Source organism: Schistocerca nitens, chromosome 10 (genome assembly GCF_023898315.1).
Source record: "Schistocerca nitens isolate TAMUIC-IGC-003100 chromosome 10, iqSchNite1.1, whole genome shotgun sequence".
Classification (NCBI taxonomy): domain Eukaryota; kingdom Metazoa; phylum Arthropoda; class Insecta; order Orthoptera; family Acrididae; genus Schistocerca; species Schistocerca nitens.
In genome coordinates this window covers 144,697,002-144,713,468 of record NC_064623.1, presented here as the reverse complement: position 1 = coordinate 144,713,468, position 16,467 = coordinate 144,697,002, and the positions used below count along the sequence as shown (strand labels likewise).

The 16,467-nt window shown below is 42.4% G+C and overlaps 1 protein-coding gene across 1 annotated transcript in view; it reads right to left on the bottom strand.

Annotated features, from left to right (window-relative positions):
- The window catches only part of LOC126210374 (double-strand break repair protein MRE11), a 157,597-nt gene that overhangs the window by 54,919 nt on the left and 86,211 nt on the right, over positions 1-16,467 (bottom strand). Inside the window, exons 9-11 of the mRNA XM_049939603.1 lie at positions 5,557-5,720; positions 4,784-4,907; positions 1,137-1,436 (exon numbers count right to left, since the gene is read on the bottom strand). Coding sequence (XP_049795560.1) covers positions 1,137-1,436; positions 4,784-4,907; positions 5,557-5,720 — 588 coding nt within the window. The remainder of the gene's footprint in view (positions 1-1,136; positions 1,437-4,783; positions 4,908-5,556; positions 5,721-16,467) is intronic.

Sequence of the window (16,467 nt, the reverse complement as noted above, 5' to 3'; positions counted from 1 at the left end):
ATATTATTCACACACAAACATGTTTTTTGGTAATTTAAGCAGTCAAAGAGGGACAGGAAGAGATCGAAGTGAGTCATGGCCAGGAAGACTGTCAGTGTCAACAAGCTATGGGAGAGGGGGGAGACCACACTAGATTTATTCCATAAAGACCAACAGATGGGTATTAGTGCAATCACTGATATTGTAAGATTCAACTAAGGAACAGATCGCCAGATTTTACACAAACATTCTCACATGAAGGAATTTTTTTCAAAAATGTGGGCGAAGAACCCGATGTGTGGACAGAAAGAGCCTCAAATGATCATTTGTGCTGAAATTCTGAAAACTATAAACAAAGAGTCAAAATTTATCAAAAAGTAATAATGTGACGAATTCTGGTTTTTCAGTTGCCATACGGAGACTAAGTGACAATCACTGAACTGAAAGAGCCTCAACTCACCAAAAGAATGCTTTAATGTCAAAATCAAAATTCAAAATGACAACAATTGTGTTTTTCGACACCTGTGGGATTGTGTACACGAATCGGGTGCCTGGAGGTCAAACTGTAATTAAGGAATATTACTTCCAAGACCTATCTACACACTGTTAACGAGCTAGAAGAAAGCGACCTGAGTCCTGGAAAAACAAGTTGCAAATACTCCATCGAAACAACGCCTACGCCCATAGGCGCATACTGCACTGGTTGTCGAATCACTTTTGCCTTGACACACGACACCTGTGTGGACCACCCCCCTGCTCACAAGGTCTCACTCATCGCAGTTTTTTTCTGTTCCCGAGAGTGAAATACGCACTGGAAGGAGTGAAGCTTGGGACAGTCAAAATCGTGAAAGAAAAAGCAATGGAGATTGAACTAATTTGAGCAATGGAAAATTCAAAATAGCAGTGTAAGGATCATAAAAACGAGTATTTTGAATGGCTTCATTTGGTTGTGAAAATGTAAAAATAATGAATGTTGCATCATTAATCTCATTATTTGTCAGCCAAACCTCATATGCTTCCCACATCAGACCCCAGGCTGAGAGAGACCCACGTGCAGTGAGAACAAAGGGAGGCAACTATAAAATTTCAAATAGTTACTGTAGGTGAAAATATGGTAAAAATAGCCAGGTATCTCAGCACAGCCGAGGCCGACTCACCTTGCCTCTGCCGCCCCTCGGGCCACGGCTGCCCCTGCCTCCCCTGGCCCTCGCCGGCACGTCCCCCGTCGCGTCTTCCTTCGAGACTCCCCTGGCTGCACGGCCTCTCCCACGAGGGCGCGGACTTCCACGCGATCCGCGCCCTCTAGACTCCTTTCCGCCAAAACCGAAAATGGCTCCACTGCCATCGTCGTCGCTGCCCGAAGAGATGGCATCGTTTCTGTCTTCGTCAGAATTATTTTGCATTCGTGATGCCATCAGCTGAGAATTCCGCTCTTCGGCTTCCAGCACTTCTTTCACCTACAACATCAATGGCACATTACTCTAAAACACACGCCTGTATGAGCGAAGATGAGCATGTGCATGTGTATCTGTGTGTGTGTGTGTGTGTGTGTTTGTGTGTGTGTGTGGCAGAGAGGGGGGAGGTTGGGGGGGGGGGGGCACTCACGCTAACAAGTTGGGTTCCTCCTTTGCAGCACTTCCCAGGAGAGATTACCTGACCCAGGGCATCCACAAACTGTCTAAATCCTCCACCTATATGAACTTCCATAGTGATCCCATCTCAGAAGTCCAGCATAACCTCAAATCACAGCTTGAATTTCTGTGTCCATCCAAGAGTCTCTCCTCCAAATCAATTTTAACAAATACAGTTATATGCATTACGAACCACAGTGGCACTGAGTTGAAGATGCAACATGTTATCTTCAATGGAAAGTCACTGATAGAGGAAGAAGTAACTTCAGGCGTGACCCAGGGAATTGTGTTGGGATCCTCGTCGTTCATTTGCATATTAACCCTTGACTACTGCGTACAAGTTAACTTGTCACACTCCACTGCTCCCCAGGTGCTGAGGATGTGTGTAAACACTATCGATGTGTTTACAGGTCCCGTTCCAAAGACCTCTCATTTCTACGGACGAGTTGCTTCCATTTCTCAGTGAATAAAAAACGAACGATAATAATGATTGCACTTTTCGTGTGCAAGGACCCAGATGGGCACGTTCCACATTATCATCTGCCAGATATAGAAAGCAGTAACTCAAGATTGGAACGAGATATCGTTCTGCTCTCAATTTTAAGTAAAATTTTGATATATTATCCCGTTCCTGGCACAGCACTGATTGAACTAAACTCAACCATATGCTAGGATTACTCAATTCGTCTTTAACTATGCAAACTTATAATTTTGTGCACTGTTTTACTCAATTTGATGCAGCACATTAACTGTAATAAATAACAAAAATAAATTCAGTCCTTCGCTGGGCAAAGATATCAGATTGTAAGATGTGCAAATATTGGATTTTTCACCAAATAGGTTTCTTAAAATTGGGCGATAGGTGTTTCATAGTGGATGCAACATCGTCTCTCAGCACAGGTAGCAGCATTTGGCAAGCAGTACAGTGACAACAAAGCTGCACTCGGCAGAGAATGCTGAGAGGACATCTGTAGCAGCAAAAGGGTTAATGACCTGGCAGGCGATATTGAAAGCAACCTCACAAATACACCTACATTCATTGCCAATGTTGCTAACATGTGCTCGTGCTATGGTGCTCAATTCAGCAGTATGAGGGGGTTCCAATCCTGATGGTGGAAAGTTGTCATTGCCAACATTTGACTGGCAAGGAGAGGAGAGGTGGTGTACAGTTCACAGTCATCTGTCTTTGTGCCAATTTCCCAGACTAAAGTCCACACCTTGCTGCAGTGTCTTACGAAGTGAAGGTGTGTCACTTTTGACAGTGACCTGTCTGTCGGTGCTCTTCGAGGGTAGGTTACGTGCCAGTACTGGGTCTCACCCCCCCCCCCCCCCTTCCTTTTGTCCACAAACTCATCTCAGTGATCCCCCGAGATGCAGTTACACACAATACTTCATATCGGGTCAGCGAAAGTGATGGGAAACTACTTCCACTAGCACTGATGTAAGATTCTCACACCCAATTCGCTGTACTTATTCCCCGATTACGTGGATGCTTTGATTTTTGATGAGATACGAGATATACAAGGTCTACCCAAAATTTTCAGGACTGGTGCTGCCACCTGTTGAATACCTTACCTTTGGACTAATGGTCACCACCACCCTTGAAGTAGTTCCCATTCGCACATACACACCAGTCCCAGCGCTTCTGCCACTGGTTGAATGTTTTCTGAAAGTACTGTTCTTTGAGGGTGTCTATCACCACCAGCAACGCTTCTTTATTTCTCTCTAGTGTGTCGAACTGACGGCCTTTGAACTTGAGTTTCAGTTTTGGAAATAGCGCGAAGTCACAAGGTGCCAAATCTGGCGAGTACGGTGGGTGGAGTGCAACCGCCATGTTTTTTGCCAAAAAGGTCCTGGTGAGCAAGGACGTGTGACAGGGCACGTTGACATGCTGCAGCAGCCAGTTCCTTTGATGCCAAAGTTTGGGCCGCTGTCGCTGCATGTTCCACGGAGCCATCGCAAAACGTCACAGCAGTACATGGAATTCACTGTTTGATTGGGTGGGACAAATTCTTTGTGCACAATGACCTCGGTATCAAAGAAAACTATGATCACGCTCTTCACCTGTCTCGCTTTTTTGGGTCTTGGAGAGTCCGGGCTCTTCCACTGGGATGATTGTTGCTTTGTCTCTGGTCATAACCGTAAATCCAGCTCTCGTCGCTGGTGATAACCCGTGACAAGAAGGTTAGATCATCAGATGCGGTCTGACGAAGGTCCGTGCACACTTCAACACACTGTGCCTTCTGATCGGCAGTCAAGATCCTTGGCACAAATATTTCGGCAACAATGCATGCTCAATTCATCAGTCGACATTCATTGACATGTCCCATAACCAATACCCACTACATCCGCAAGGTCTCAAACGGTTTGATGTGATCCGCACGAACCAATTGTTGCAGTTTGGCAACAATGTCTGGCATTGTGCGGCTAACTGGCCTTCTGGTGTGAGCATCATCTTCAGCGTCTGTACGGCCAACCCTGAAGCAAGCATGCAACTCACACGAGTATGGCTCATGCTCTGTCCAACAAACACTTGTTGAATCATTGAAAGGGTCTCCGTAGCACTTTTCCCGAGATTCGCACAGAATTTTATACACATGCACTGTTCTGTTCGCAGATCCATCGTAAAATCGCCACACACCAAACTCGGAGTAGTACGGAAATCACTGTGGACATGCAACACATCCTCCCAGCTGAATGCCACTCCGCACACTGACTCATCAGATATGCAGCTCTCGCCACCTAGCAGTGCAAAGATCTACTACTCCTACTTTCCAGATGACAGCACCAGTCTGGAAAATTTTGTATTCTACCTCGTAATAAATACTGCTGACAAGAAAAAAGAACCTTTTGAAATGTGGCTTTACCCAAGAATGAAGAAATTAGATTTAGAACAGATAACCAACAAAGTAGTAGTAAATTGAAATGGGGATGAAAAAAAAGGAGCGTTATGAAACAATTTGGCTAAAAGACGGGATGGAGGAAGGCGGGGGCGGAATTGTAGAGGGAGATCAAAGCTCAACAACGGTATGCACGTTCGAAGAACACTGCACGAAGAACTGCATCAATACAGTCTTCTAACTGAAAACCACACTGGCAACATGGCCGAATGAATGCAACAAACAAAAATAAACTGTGTCACTCTTGTGGAAAGTTACAAGAGAGTGTGATACCTCTTTCATCTCCTCCTCTTGCTTCGCCTGCCTCTGCAGCCTGTAGTTCTCAATCTCTTCGTCGAGCTTGTCGCTGGCCACGTTCTTCTTGTCGAGGTACTCCAGAGTGCGCTTCACTTGGTGGCTGCAACATGTGAGCGATATCTTTAGAGTGTGTGATGGGCACTGCAACAGAGTTTGTACTGTTGTGAAACTTGCTGCCCGCTGGACAGAAAGGCAGGACGCAGGTACTGGCAGAACTAAAGCTGTGAGGACGGAGTGTGAGCCGCGTCCGGGCAGCTCTAGCTCAGCAAGTAAGGGCACCGACCGTGAAAGGCGTCATTCCGGTTTCGTGCACCGGTCTGGCACACAGTTTTGCTCTGTCACGAATTTTCAAGAAATTACACACTTTGCAGCAGAATAAAAGTTTCATTTTGTAAGGCAATGGTGTTTCACTTTCTCCGTTCAATTTTGTGGGGGATAAAACCACTATAGAATAGGTTAAAGCATTACACAATAAAAACAATCGAGCAACTGATTTTCCACGAAAGTAGATGGTGGAAATGATGCCACGTGGAAGTCACGTTGCTGCCTCTGGGCTGCACACAGCAATTAACGGTCTAGGAAGAGTCAGATCACTGCCAATCTCAATGTGAGGTGTCAGGAACCCATTTTAACAGGGTCATTACACAGACAAACAATGCACAGACTCGAGAGGCTGACGGTGCTTCCCAGTGACTTTTGCCCATTTACTCACTGTATATACTATGTTGCCTTCCATTTAATCGACTTACTTGAAGATGTCCTTGATAGCGTTACGGTCGTCCTTCTCCACGTAGCGTGTGACAGCTTCGGTCAGGCCCCGGACCGATAAAACACGCAGCTTACCCTCGGGATTGACTTCTTCAAAATACTTCTGGACAAACGTCTCAATGTGCGTGTTGGACAGTAGTTCAGGCTACAAAACAGGACTACATTATTAGATTTCTAATAATGGACACGCTCAAACACAGATGGTACTGCCAAAAGACTTAGATCGTGTGGATTACAAAATTTTTCTTGACAAACTACAGTTTGTGGAATTAACAGCATCACTCTTGCATTCATTTTACCTTCATAACAGAATGAAAACGGTATGACAGAGACTTCATGGGCAAGAAACTAACCTCCAAATGGGGGACTATTAACTAGGGACCACAGGGATCAGTAATGGGCTTACTCTTATTTCTAACCATATAAATGACCTTCCAATAACTTTAAAGGGCAGTTAAAAAACTTCAATGTTTGCTGATGAAACAAGCATACTAAAGAAAAGTCCAAACTCACTTTAGCAGACACAGCTCAGATGATAGCTATGAACCACCAGTAGAAGAGTTCGCGTAACAATTTAATTACCAATGAATCTCACAATGACTCTTAATATTCAATTTCAAACCAGAAATAGAATGACCTGGTAGTGCCAGAATCAGACATTAAAAGTTGCACAGCAAATGCAACAAACTGTGTAAAATTCCTTGAAGTCCAGTTGGATAACATATTAAAATGAAGTTTACACATAAAGGAACTAATCACTATCTTAGTAATACTGGAAATTCCTGGATGGAACAATACATAAAATATAAAATAAGGGAAAGGCAACTACTCATCTATAGGGGACTGATGGGTGGAGCACAGGGAAACAAAATACAAAACAGCACTCACATTAGCTTTTGAGCACTAGCTATTTTCCAGCCAAAGTACACATATTCACACACACTACCATACAGACACCCAACCGTGCACTCTCGTGACAACGGCAACACTGATTATTGAAAGCAGCTGCCTGAGCTGGTGGAGGTGGGGAAGGGGTAAGGAAGGACACAGGTAGCGGGAAACAGGCAGCTCTTTCGACAGACAAGTCCACAACTGCACAACAAGACAAAAAGAATATGTAAAGTGTAAAACAAAATGAGATGCAGAATGAGGCAAAGGGATTGGGGTGGGGGGTGGGAAGTAGAATATGATGGAACTGAAGAGCGTGGGAAGCATGGTGATTCTATGAAATAATGTGTTCCACTTTCAACCACTTAGGCTGACAAAAGATGTTTGTGGAAACAAACCAGAGTTTTAAGTATCTACTGTGCACACCCTCGTTTGACGTACATGCAGACGGATGCAAAAGGAAGCCAGTATATCGACACGACACCACAGTAAATGAACATCTCCACTTGTTGGGGAGGCCTCCTTACGGTTTGGCGTTTCAGCTCGGTTGTGCCTTGTAAGCCACAGAGCAAAAAGTGCTGGTGATAATGTAGCTGAAGAAGTGTTATGAGAACTGTCGTTCAGTTATGTACTGTTCTATAACACACGGATACATGTTGTAACCTTTTATGAGCTACAATGTAAGAGAGAGTGTTCACCCACTGTTGTAACTGGAGCTGTACACGAAAAAAATTCCATGTAAAATAGAGAAGAGTTACTGCAAAGTTGTTTACGTCATTTAGTAGCTTCGACAGATCGGAGCTCTCTTCAAGCATCCGCCTCCACTGCAGAAGGTGAAGAAGTTACGCATCACAGTATAGTGGCACTGCATACCAGCTTCACAAAAGTAATGAACCTCAGGAATGACGACCACAAATTATTTATATGGTAAAGTTGGCACACACATGCAATCGGGTGAACATGGAGTGGAACACATCACAACAAAAACCCCATCAAGTAACATTCCAAGAGGGAGAGGGAAAGAAGAGAGAAAGTGGGGTGGAAAAGGGGTTATCGAGGGGAGGAGAGGGGAGGGGGATGGAGGGGATGGGGTATCGAGGGGAGGGGAGGGGGATCGAGGGGAGGGGAGGGGAGGGGAGGGGAGGGGGAGGGGAAAAGAGTGATTGTGTGACCACAGGCGGTGGGAGAAGACAGTAAACAATTGGACAGGGAAGGAGTGGTGTGGGTAGAAGAGAGAAGGAAAAAGGTAAGCCGAGGAAACAGGTTAGAAGAGGTTCAGGCCAGGGGGGTTGCGAGAACGCAGGTTATACTGGATAGCCTGGATGGTCAAGTCTGTGGTTTGCCACAATTTGATGGTGGTATTCATAAGAGTAGGTTATTCATCATACCCACATAGAATGCTGAAGAGTAATTTCAGCACAGCTGATGTATAACATAGCTAGTTTTACATTGTGCAGGAAATATCTGTAACTCTACTGTGGTACAAGGTGCTGTGAGGTTGGGTGTATGGGAACAGTCTTGCACCTGGGCCGACCACAGGAGAATGACCCAGAATTAGGTGCCTGAAAGTTCCTTCTCTCCCCCTCCCTTTCTCATTTTCATCTCCATCTTCCTCTCTCCCCTACCACTTCCTTTCTCTCCCCTCTCACTCTTCCTACATTTCTGTTTGCTGTACCATTTGTACTCTTTTTGTATTGTTGTGGAGCGGTGTAATCCGTCTGGTCCAGAGACCTACCCAGGAGGGAGGGGGAGGAGGGGGGGGGGGAAGAGAGAGAGAGAGAGAGAGAGAGAGAGAGAGAGAGAGAGAGAGAGCTCAAAATCTATTGTGAATGCTGTTTTCTGTTGCGTGTGTCTCTGGGCTCCATGCATTAGCCCACTACAGGCGAGTAATCACTAGCTTAGCTCGGCATCTCACTGTGCTGACTTACAGACAAGACTGAGTAGGGATGTAGTTGTAACAGGTGTACAATGATTAAATAAAAACAAGAGAAACTGATAAAATAAGCACACAAAATGAACCATGTAAACGAACAGTCAAGATAAATATATAGTTGACTGAAGAAAATATTTTGAATAGGTACAAAACCATATGAAAAAGCAGATGCTCCTTAATGACACAGTACAACTATTAATTTTCTTGCAAGCAAAACTTTTTGTAGCAAATGCAAGGTAGTTGCTTGCAGACGTCGAGCTATACTACAGATCGGGCTGATACAACAAATTTTATTTCACAAAACAGTAAAACTAATATTGAATTAAACACTGAAAAAAAGGATTCTCATCATTTTGTTGTCCCACAAGATACATCAGGCATCATGTTTTGTGGCTGGCACACACAAGCAAATTGAGAAGGTGTCCTGATGATTTGTGTGTTTGAGAAGTTGAACTTACATATCTAGTGGTTTTTCTAGTTAAATTTGCATACTACGAGAATAAACAGTTCAACGCATATGCTATAGTGAAGATTTTACAAAAATGTGTCATTTATGTTACAACGTGTTGTGCAGAACTGTAGGGAACTGTGAAGTTGCCAAATAAAACTGTTTGGTCTACTCCAAATAAAATATTTGAAGAAGGATTCACTATTGTGGAAAAAGGACTTTTTTAAGATGAAACACCAGATTTAACAAACATGAAGAGCAAACACTTCAGACTTAAGTTAAAGAAACAATGAAACACATTGGATTACACTTTCGAACCTTCAGTCAAATTTTATGACCATGGGTCCTTGAAAATCTGTGTCTGCAGCCTTAGGTTCTCGTTTCAACTCTAAGTTGTCAATAACGCACAGAATATCAATGACGATGACTATTATTATTATTTCTTTACTTTCTCAGACGTTAAGTCTGGTTAAAAATGGAAAGTGACGCGGACCTTGATCAAGCGTGACTTCCTTTTAACTGTACGGTATGTGTTATATTGCATTTAGGAACTTTCGGGTAATTGAACATGTATCACTAATTACAGATTTCTGTAGTTGTATATATAAGTTTGGATGTAGCTGTGTTGCATTGATGTACTGGTGGATATTGTGTGGTATGACTCCTGTAGTTGATAGTATAATTGGTATAATGTCAACTTTATCCTGATGCCACATGTCCTCGACTTCCTCAGCCAGTTGGATGTATTTTTCAATTTTTTCTCCTGTTTTCTTTTGTATATTTGTTGTATTGGGTATGGATATTTCGATTAGTTGTGTTAATTTCTTCTTTTTATTGGTGAGTATGATGTCAGGTTTGTTATGTGGTGTTGTTTTATCTGTTATAATGGTTCTGTTCCAGTATAATTTGTATTCATCATTCTCCAGTACATTTTGTGGTGCATACTTGTATGTGGGAACGTGTTGTTTTATAAGTTTATGTTGTAAGGCAAGCTGTTGATGTATAATTTTTGCTACATTGTCATGTCTTCTGGGGTATTCTGTATTTGCTAGTATTGTACATCCGCTTGTGATGTGATCTACTGTTTCTATTTGTTGTTTGCAAAGTCTGCATTTATATGTTGTGGTATTGGGATCTTTAATAATATGCTTGCTGTAATATCTGGTGTTTATTGTTTGATCCTGTATTGCAATCATGAATCCTTCCGTCTCACTGTATATATTGCCTTTTCTTAGCCATGTGTTGGATGCGTCTTGATCGATGTGTGGCTGTGTTAGGTGATACGGGTGCTTGCCATGTAGTGCCTTCCCCTTCCAATTTACTTTCTTCGTATCTGTTGATGTTATGTGATCTAAAGGGTTGTAGAAGTGGTTATGAAATTGCAGTGGTGTAGCCGATGTATTTATATGAGTGATTGCTTTGTGTATTTTGCTAGTTTCTGCTCGGTCTAGAAAGAATTTTCTTAAATTGTCTACCTGTCTATAATGTAGGTTTATTATTATTATTATTATTATTATTACTACTATTCATTTTATGGTACAGCAAAAAGTGTTTGTATACCTGGAATGACAGGTGTCTACAATGCAAATTTTCTGAAGTGATGCAAATCCCTTCAGATGGACATTGTGAAATGTACAGTGTGCTGAAAGCTTCGAAGTAAATAAAAAACTCAAGCGACAGTTCTCGCACTACAATGAAGTGTTAGTGGATCAGTGACAATGTCTGGGAAGAGAACACTGAGTTATGAAAATGCTTTCTTTTGAAAAACTATGAACAGTTATTTGTTCATTAACTGATTACATTTAATAAGTATAAGTATTAAATGTATTGCAGGTATGAATTAAAAAACCCTTCAGTCACAACTTTTCGTGTTTTATTAAGTACACAATGCATTTCAGACCCTGTGGGTCCATCATCAGGTGTAATTAGTCTTAATATATGTTTTATTTTATCTCCTGAATGAGGTGAAATGCATATTCCTGTCACAAAAAGGTTTGATGTTAGTTTACGAATTACATAAGTCAAACGCGGAAAATATGTGCGAAATATTGGAAAAGATAAACAGTGTAAATTTACCACATACCGTTTTTAACGTTTTGGCAACGGCAATCATTCTTTTCTCTATTGTTTTCATACACGTCACTTCATTCAAGAGGCACATTTGCAAACACGTTTGTCTACATCTACATGGATACTCTACAAATCACATTTAAATGCCTGGCAGAGGGTTCATCGAATCACCTTCACAATTCTCTATTATTCCAATCTCGTATGGCACGTGGAAAGAATGAACACCTATATCTTTCCCTGCGAGCTCTGATTTGCCTTATTTTATCGTGGTGATCGTTCCTCCCTATGTAGGTCGGTGTCAACAAAATATTTTCACATTCAGAGGAGAACGCTGGTGATTGGAATTTCGTGAGAAGATTCTGTCGCAATGAAAAACGTCTTTCTTTTAATGATTTCCAGCCCAAATCCTTTATCATTTCTGCGACACTTTCTTCCATATTTCACAATAATACAAAACTTGCTGCCTTTCTTTGAACTTTTTCGATGTACTCTGTCAGTCCTACCTGGCAAATATCCCACACCACGCAGCAGTATTCTAAAAGAGGACGGTCAAGCGTAGTGTAGGCAGTCTCCTTAGTAAGTCTGTTACATTTTCTAAGTGTCCTGCCAATAAGTTAGCCTTCGACACAACATTTTATATGTGTTCCTTCCAATTTAAGTTGTTCGTAATTTTAATACCTAGATAATTAGTTGGATTTATGGCTTTTAGATTTAGACTGATTTATTGTTTAACTGAAGTTTAAGGAGTTTCTTTTAGCACTCATGTGAATGACCTTACACTTTTCGTTATTTAGGGTCAAACTGCCACTTTTCGGACCATTCCGATATTTCTTCTAAATCGTTTTGCAGTTTGTTTTGATCTTCTGATGACTTTATTAGTCAATAAATGACAGCGGCATCTGCAAACAACTGAAGACAGCTGCTCAGATTGTCTCCCAAATCGTTTATATAGATAGGGAATGGCAAAGGGCCTGTAACACTACCTTGGAGAATGCCAGAAATCACTTCTGTTTTACTCGATGACTTTCCTTCAATTATACAAACTGTGACCTCTCTGACAGGAAATCACAAATCCTGTCACATAACTGAGACGATATTCCATAAGCACGCAATTTCACTACGAACCGCTTGTGTGGTATGGTGTCAAAAGCCTTCCGGAAATCCAGAAATACGGAATTGATCTGAAATCCCTTGTCAATAGCACTCAACACTTCATGTGAATAAAGAGCTAGTTGTGTTTCCCAGGAGCTCTATTTGGTAAACCCATGTTCACTGTGTGTCAATAGACAGTTTCCTTCGAGGTAATTCATAATGTTCGAACACAATATATGTTCTAAAATCCTGCTGCATATCGACGTTAACGATATGGGCCTGTAATTTAGTGGGTACAGATCTTTCGTCGAGCGAACAGTTGTATATGATTGTTAAGTATGGAGCTAATGCATCAGCATACTCCGAAAGGAACCTAACTGGTATACAGTCTGGACCAGAAGACTTGCTTTTATTAAGTGATTTAAGTTGCTTCATGTAGTGGACTGACAAGGCAGCCAGTCCACAGTGAAGTAGCCAAAAGGGCACGCGTCAACTCACGCCGTCTGGCGTGAAGTCTGGAACAGGATTCGTAATGAATGTGATAAAGAAAAGAACGTAGCTACTAGAAACTTAACTTTTATATCGTCCTTTGGTATACAGCATTCTTGATGATACAAGTGAGACTCTATCTTGAGGTACATGCAATGTTACAAATGGCGCCTTGCTAGGTTGTAGCCATTAACTTAGCTGAAGGCTATTCTAACTGTCTCTCGGCAAATGAGAGAAAGGCTTCGTCAGTGTAGTCGCTAGCAACATCGTCGTACAACTGGGGCGAGTGCTAGTACGTCTGTCTAGACCTGCCATGTGATGGCGCTCGGTCTGCGATCACACAGTGGCGACACGCGGGTCCGACATGTACTAATGGACCGCGGCCGATTTAAAGCTACCACCTAGCAAGTGTGGTGTCTAGCGGTGACACCACACTTCACAACTCCGAGGATATTTACTTCTACATTACTCATGTTGGCAGCTGTTCTCGATTCAAATTCTGGAATATTTACTTGGTCTTCTTTTGTGAAGGCATATCGGAAGGCTGTGTTTAGTAACTCTGCTTTGGCAGCACTGTCTTAGATAGTATCTCCATTGCTATCACACAGAGAAGGCACTGATTGTTTCTTGCCTCTAACATACTTCACATATGACCAGAATCTCTTTGGATTTTCTGCCAGGTTTCGAGACAAAGTTTCGTTGTAAAAACTGTTCTAGGCATCTCGCATTGAGGTACGTGATAAATTTCGAGCTTCTGTAAAACATCACCAATTTTGGGGATTTTGCGTCTGTTTAAATTTGGCATGTTTGTTTCGTTGTTTCTGCAACAGTGTTCTGAGGAGGATCAGTTCTATCGTTTGTTAATTTATTTGGTATAAATCTCTCAATTGCTGCCAATACTATTTCTTTGAATTTAAGCCACATCTGGTCTACACTTATATTATTAATTTGGAATGAGTGGAGATTGTCTCTCAGGAAGGCGTCAAGTGAATTTTTACCTGCTTTTTTGAACAGGTATATTTTTCGAGGATTTGGGGATTACAGTATTCATTCTCGATACGACAGTCCTGTGTTCACTAATCCCTGAATCGGTTTTGATGCTTGTTATTAACTCAGGATTATTTGTTGCTTTTAGGTCACGTGTGTTTTCACAATCGTTTACCAGGTGTACCGGTATGAAATGAGCGCTTTTTTTCTTTTTTTTTTTTAAATGAAACACTAATTTTGAATAGAAAAGTAAAAACATTTTATTCAAAGTACTGACCATTGCTTTCTATACATTTTGACCACCTTTCTGGCAATTAGTGGACACCAAACCAATAGAAATGTTCGTCTTTTGAAGGAAACCAATCAGACACCCAATTTTCGACTTCTTCATAGGAATCGAAGTGTTCCTCAGCCAACGCATGTCCCATTGATGAAAACAATCGGTAGTCTGGTGAATACGGCGGGTGGTGTAGCAACTCCCAGCCAAGTGTTTTGATTGTATCCTGAACCAGTTTTGCTTTGTGTGCAAGTGCATTGTCGTGTAAAAAAATTACTTTGCCGTGTCTTCTGGCCCATTCTGGTCTTTTTTCAATCAATGCATTGTTCAAATTGATCATTTGTTGTCTGTAGTGTACTTAATAAACACAAAAAGTTGTGATTGAAGGAGTTTTTTAATTCATACCTACAGTGTATTGACACAGCCACACTTGAAGCTGTGAAATAGTGAAAATACATGAGATCTTTAATGCTAAAAATTGTGTGTAACTGACTGAATAATGACAATATTATCTAAAGGACAGACATAATGTATTTGGATAGATAAAAAGTCTACTCACTAAGCAGCGGCAGGAGAACACACATATAACAAAGGTTTTACTTATGCAAGCTTTCAGAGCCAGTGGCTCCTTCTCCTAGCAGAAGGGTTGAAGTGGAAGGAAGAGGGGTGAAGGAAAAGGACTAGAGAGCTTTCTACTCACCATATAGAGATGTTGAGTTGCAGACAGGCACAACAGAATGACTGCTACACATGTGAGCTTTTGTCCAAAAGGCTTTGTTCTAATGTAGAAAACACACACACACACACACACACACACACACACATTCACATAAGCACAACTCGCACACACATGACCACTATCTCTGGCCACAGAAGTCTGACTGTGACCAAGTGCGACAGATGGGCAGCAATCTGGATGTTGGGGGTAAGCAGTAAGCTGGGACGGGGAAGCGGAGGGGGAGAGATAGAAGGGTAGGGGTGAGGATGTGGTGCTGATGGTTGGAACATACAAGGATAGGCACCTACTCCAGTCTGGTCACAGTTATCACCTATCCCAGCAAAGGTATTACCTACCCCATCAAAGGTAGGGCTATCTGCAAAAGCAGTCATGCGATGTACAAACTAAGCCACAACCATTGCATTCTATGTGAGCATGACAACTGAAAACCTGTCAGTCCAGACATTGGCAGGTGTCAAACTATGGCCGAGAAACAGTTGGGCCACCCCTTACCAACTTGTGCCATCTGGATCCTTCCTAACAACTCAGTTTTTCTGAATCTCACCTGTTGAAACACTCCCTGCAGTATGTCCTACATTCCCATAACCTGCCTGGCCTCAGACTTTGTTAGTCCCTGCCCTTCATCCACCGGTCCACTTCCCAATCCAGCACTTCAGTCTATTATTCCACCAGTACACCCTCACAGCCTATTATTCCACTAGTACAACCCACTAGTCTCTCTCTCTCTCTCTCTCTCTCTCTCTCTCTCTCCTTCCCCCTCTATTTCACCCCCCCCCCCCCCCGCCCCTTCTTCCCCACAAACCTCCCGACTTTGCATACTGCATAGGTTCAGTGGGCGGTGGAATGACCCTGTAGTAGGGGCAGAAGGATAGAGGGTAGAAAATTCCTCAAATCCTCACTGTGATTGGCCTAAGGAAATGAGTAGAGACTGGAGATACTGTTGGTTTTCTGGAATGGGGTCACTATGGCAAGGTTTGCAGGTGGCCGCATGTGACAGCTGGTCGAGTTCTTCAGCCATGTAATCCTTGCAATTCAAAACCACAGTGGTAGAGCCTTTGTCCGCTGGTAGGATTACAAGGTTCTTTCTGCAGATGTAATGTTAGCTTCTATATTGAAGAATTTGGCAAATGGTGAGGCAAAGTGTGAGGTTAAGATATTTTTGAATGTTAATAAGGAGTCATTCGAGTGCAGCAGGTGTGGATCACGTTTCGATGGAGGAGTGAACTGAGTCAGGCAGGGTTCAACATTGTCTTAGGGCTGAGTCTGATTGCTAAGGTTGTTGGTAAAAAAGTGTTACTACTGTAGGGACTGGAAGGAGGAGAGAAGGGTCTTTAAAGTCCAGTGTGATTGAATTTGGAAGTGGGAAAATAGCTGAGGCCTGTTGAAAGGACTGATACTTCTGTGGGGCTAAGGCTTTCAGAGGAAAGGTTCATGCCTGCGTTTCAGGTCTCTTAAGTGCTGGATTTTGTGTGGTGGCGGGAGGGAGTTTCTGAGGGAGTGGTAAATGTAGTAGGCCTGCAAGACCGGGTTTGTCGGCTATGAGGGGATGTGGGAAAGGTTTGGAGGGTGTTATAGAGGCGGTGGATAGTAGTAGCCCATCATGGGAGTAGGAAGTGAACAGGTTGCAGAGTTTTTTGATGTCGCGTTGTGCATTCTGCTCCATTCCCTGGAGCTCAGAAGTTCCAATGTGTGATAAGGGATTCAGGATTTGGGATTGCACAGCAGGAGAATTTTACAAATGGAGAGGAGGTATTGCAATATGATCTCGGCCCATTTTACGTGGTTTTGCAAGACTAGGTTGGTGACGTCTATGGACTAGTTGAAAGCTCACGTGTAACACTCTTTCTGTTGTGTCTATCAGTGGCTTAACATCTCCTCCATATGGCGAGTAACAATCCTTTTCATAATAATGTTGTTAATATTCAACATAAAATGGAAAAACAAATGAGACAAAATATCATACTCAAAA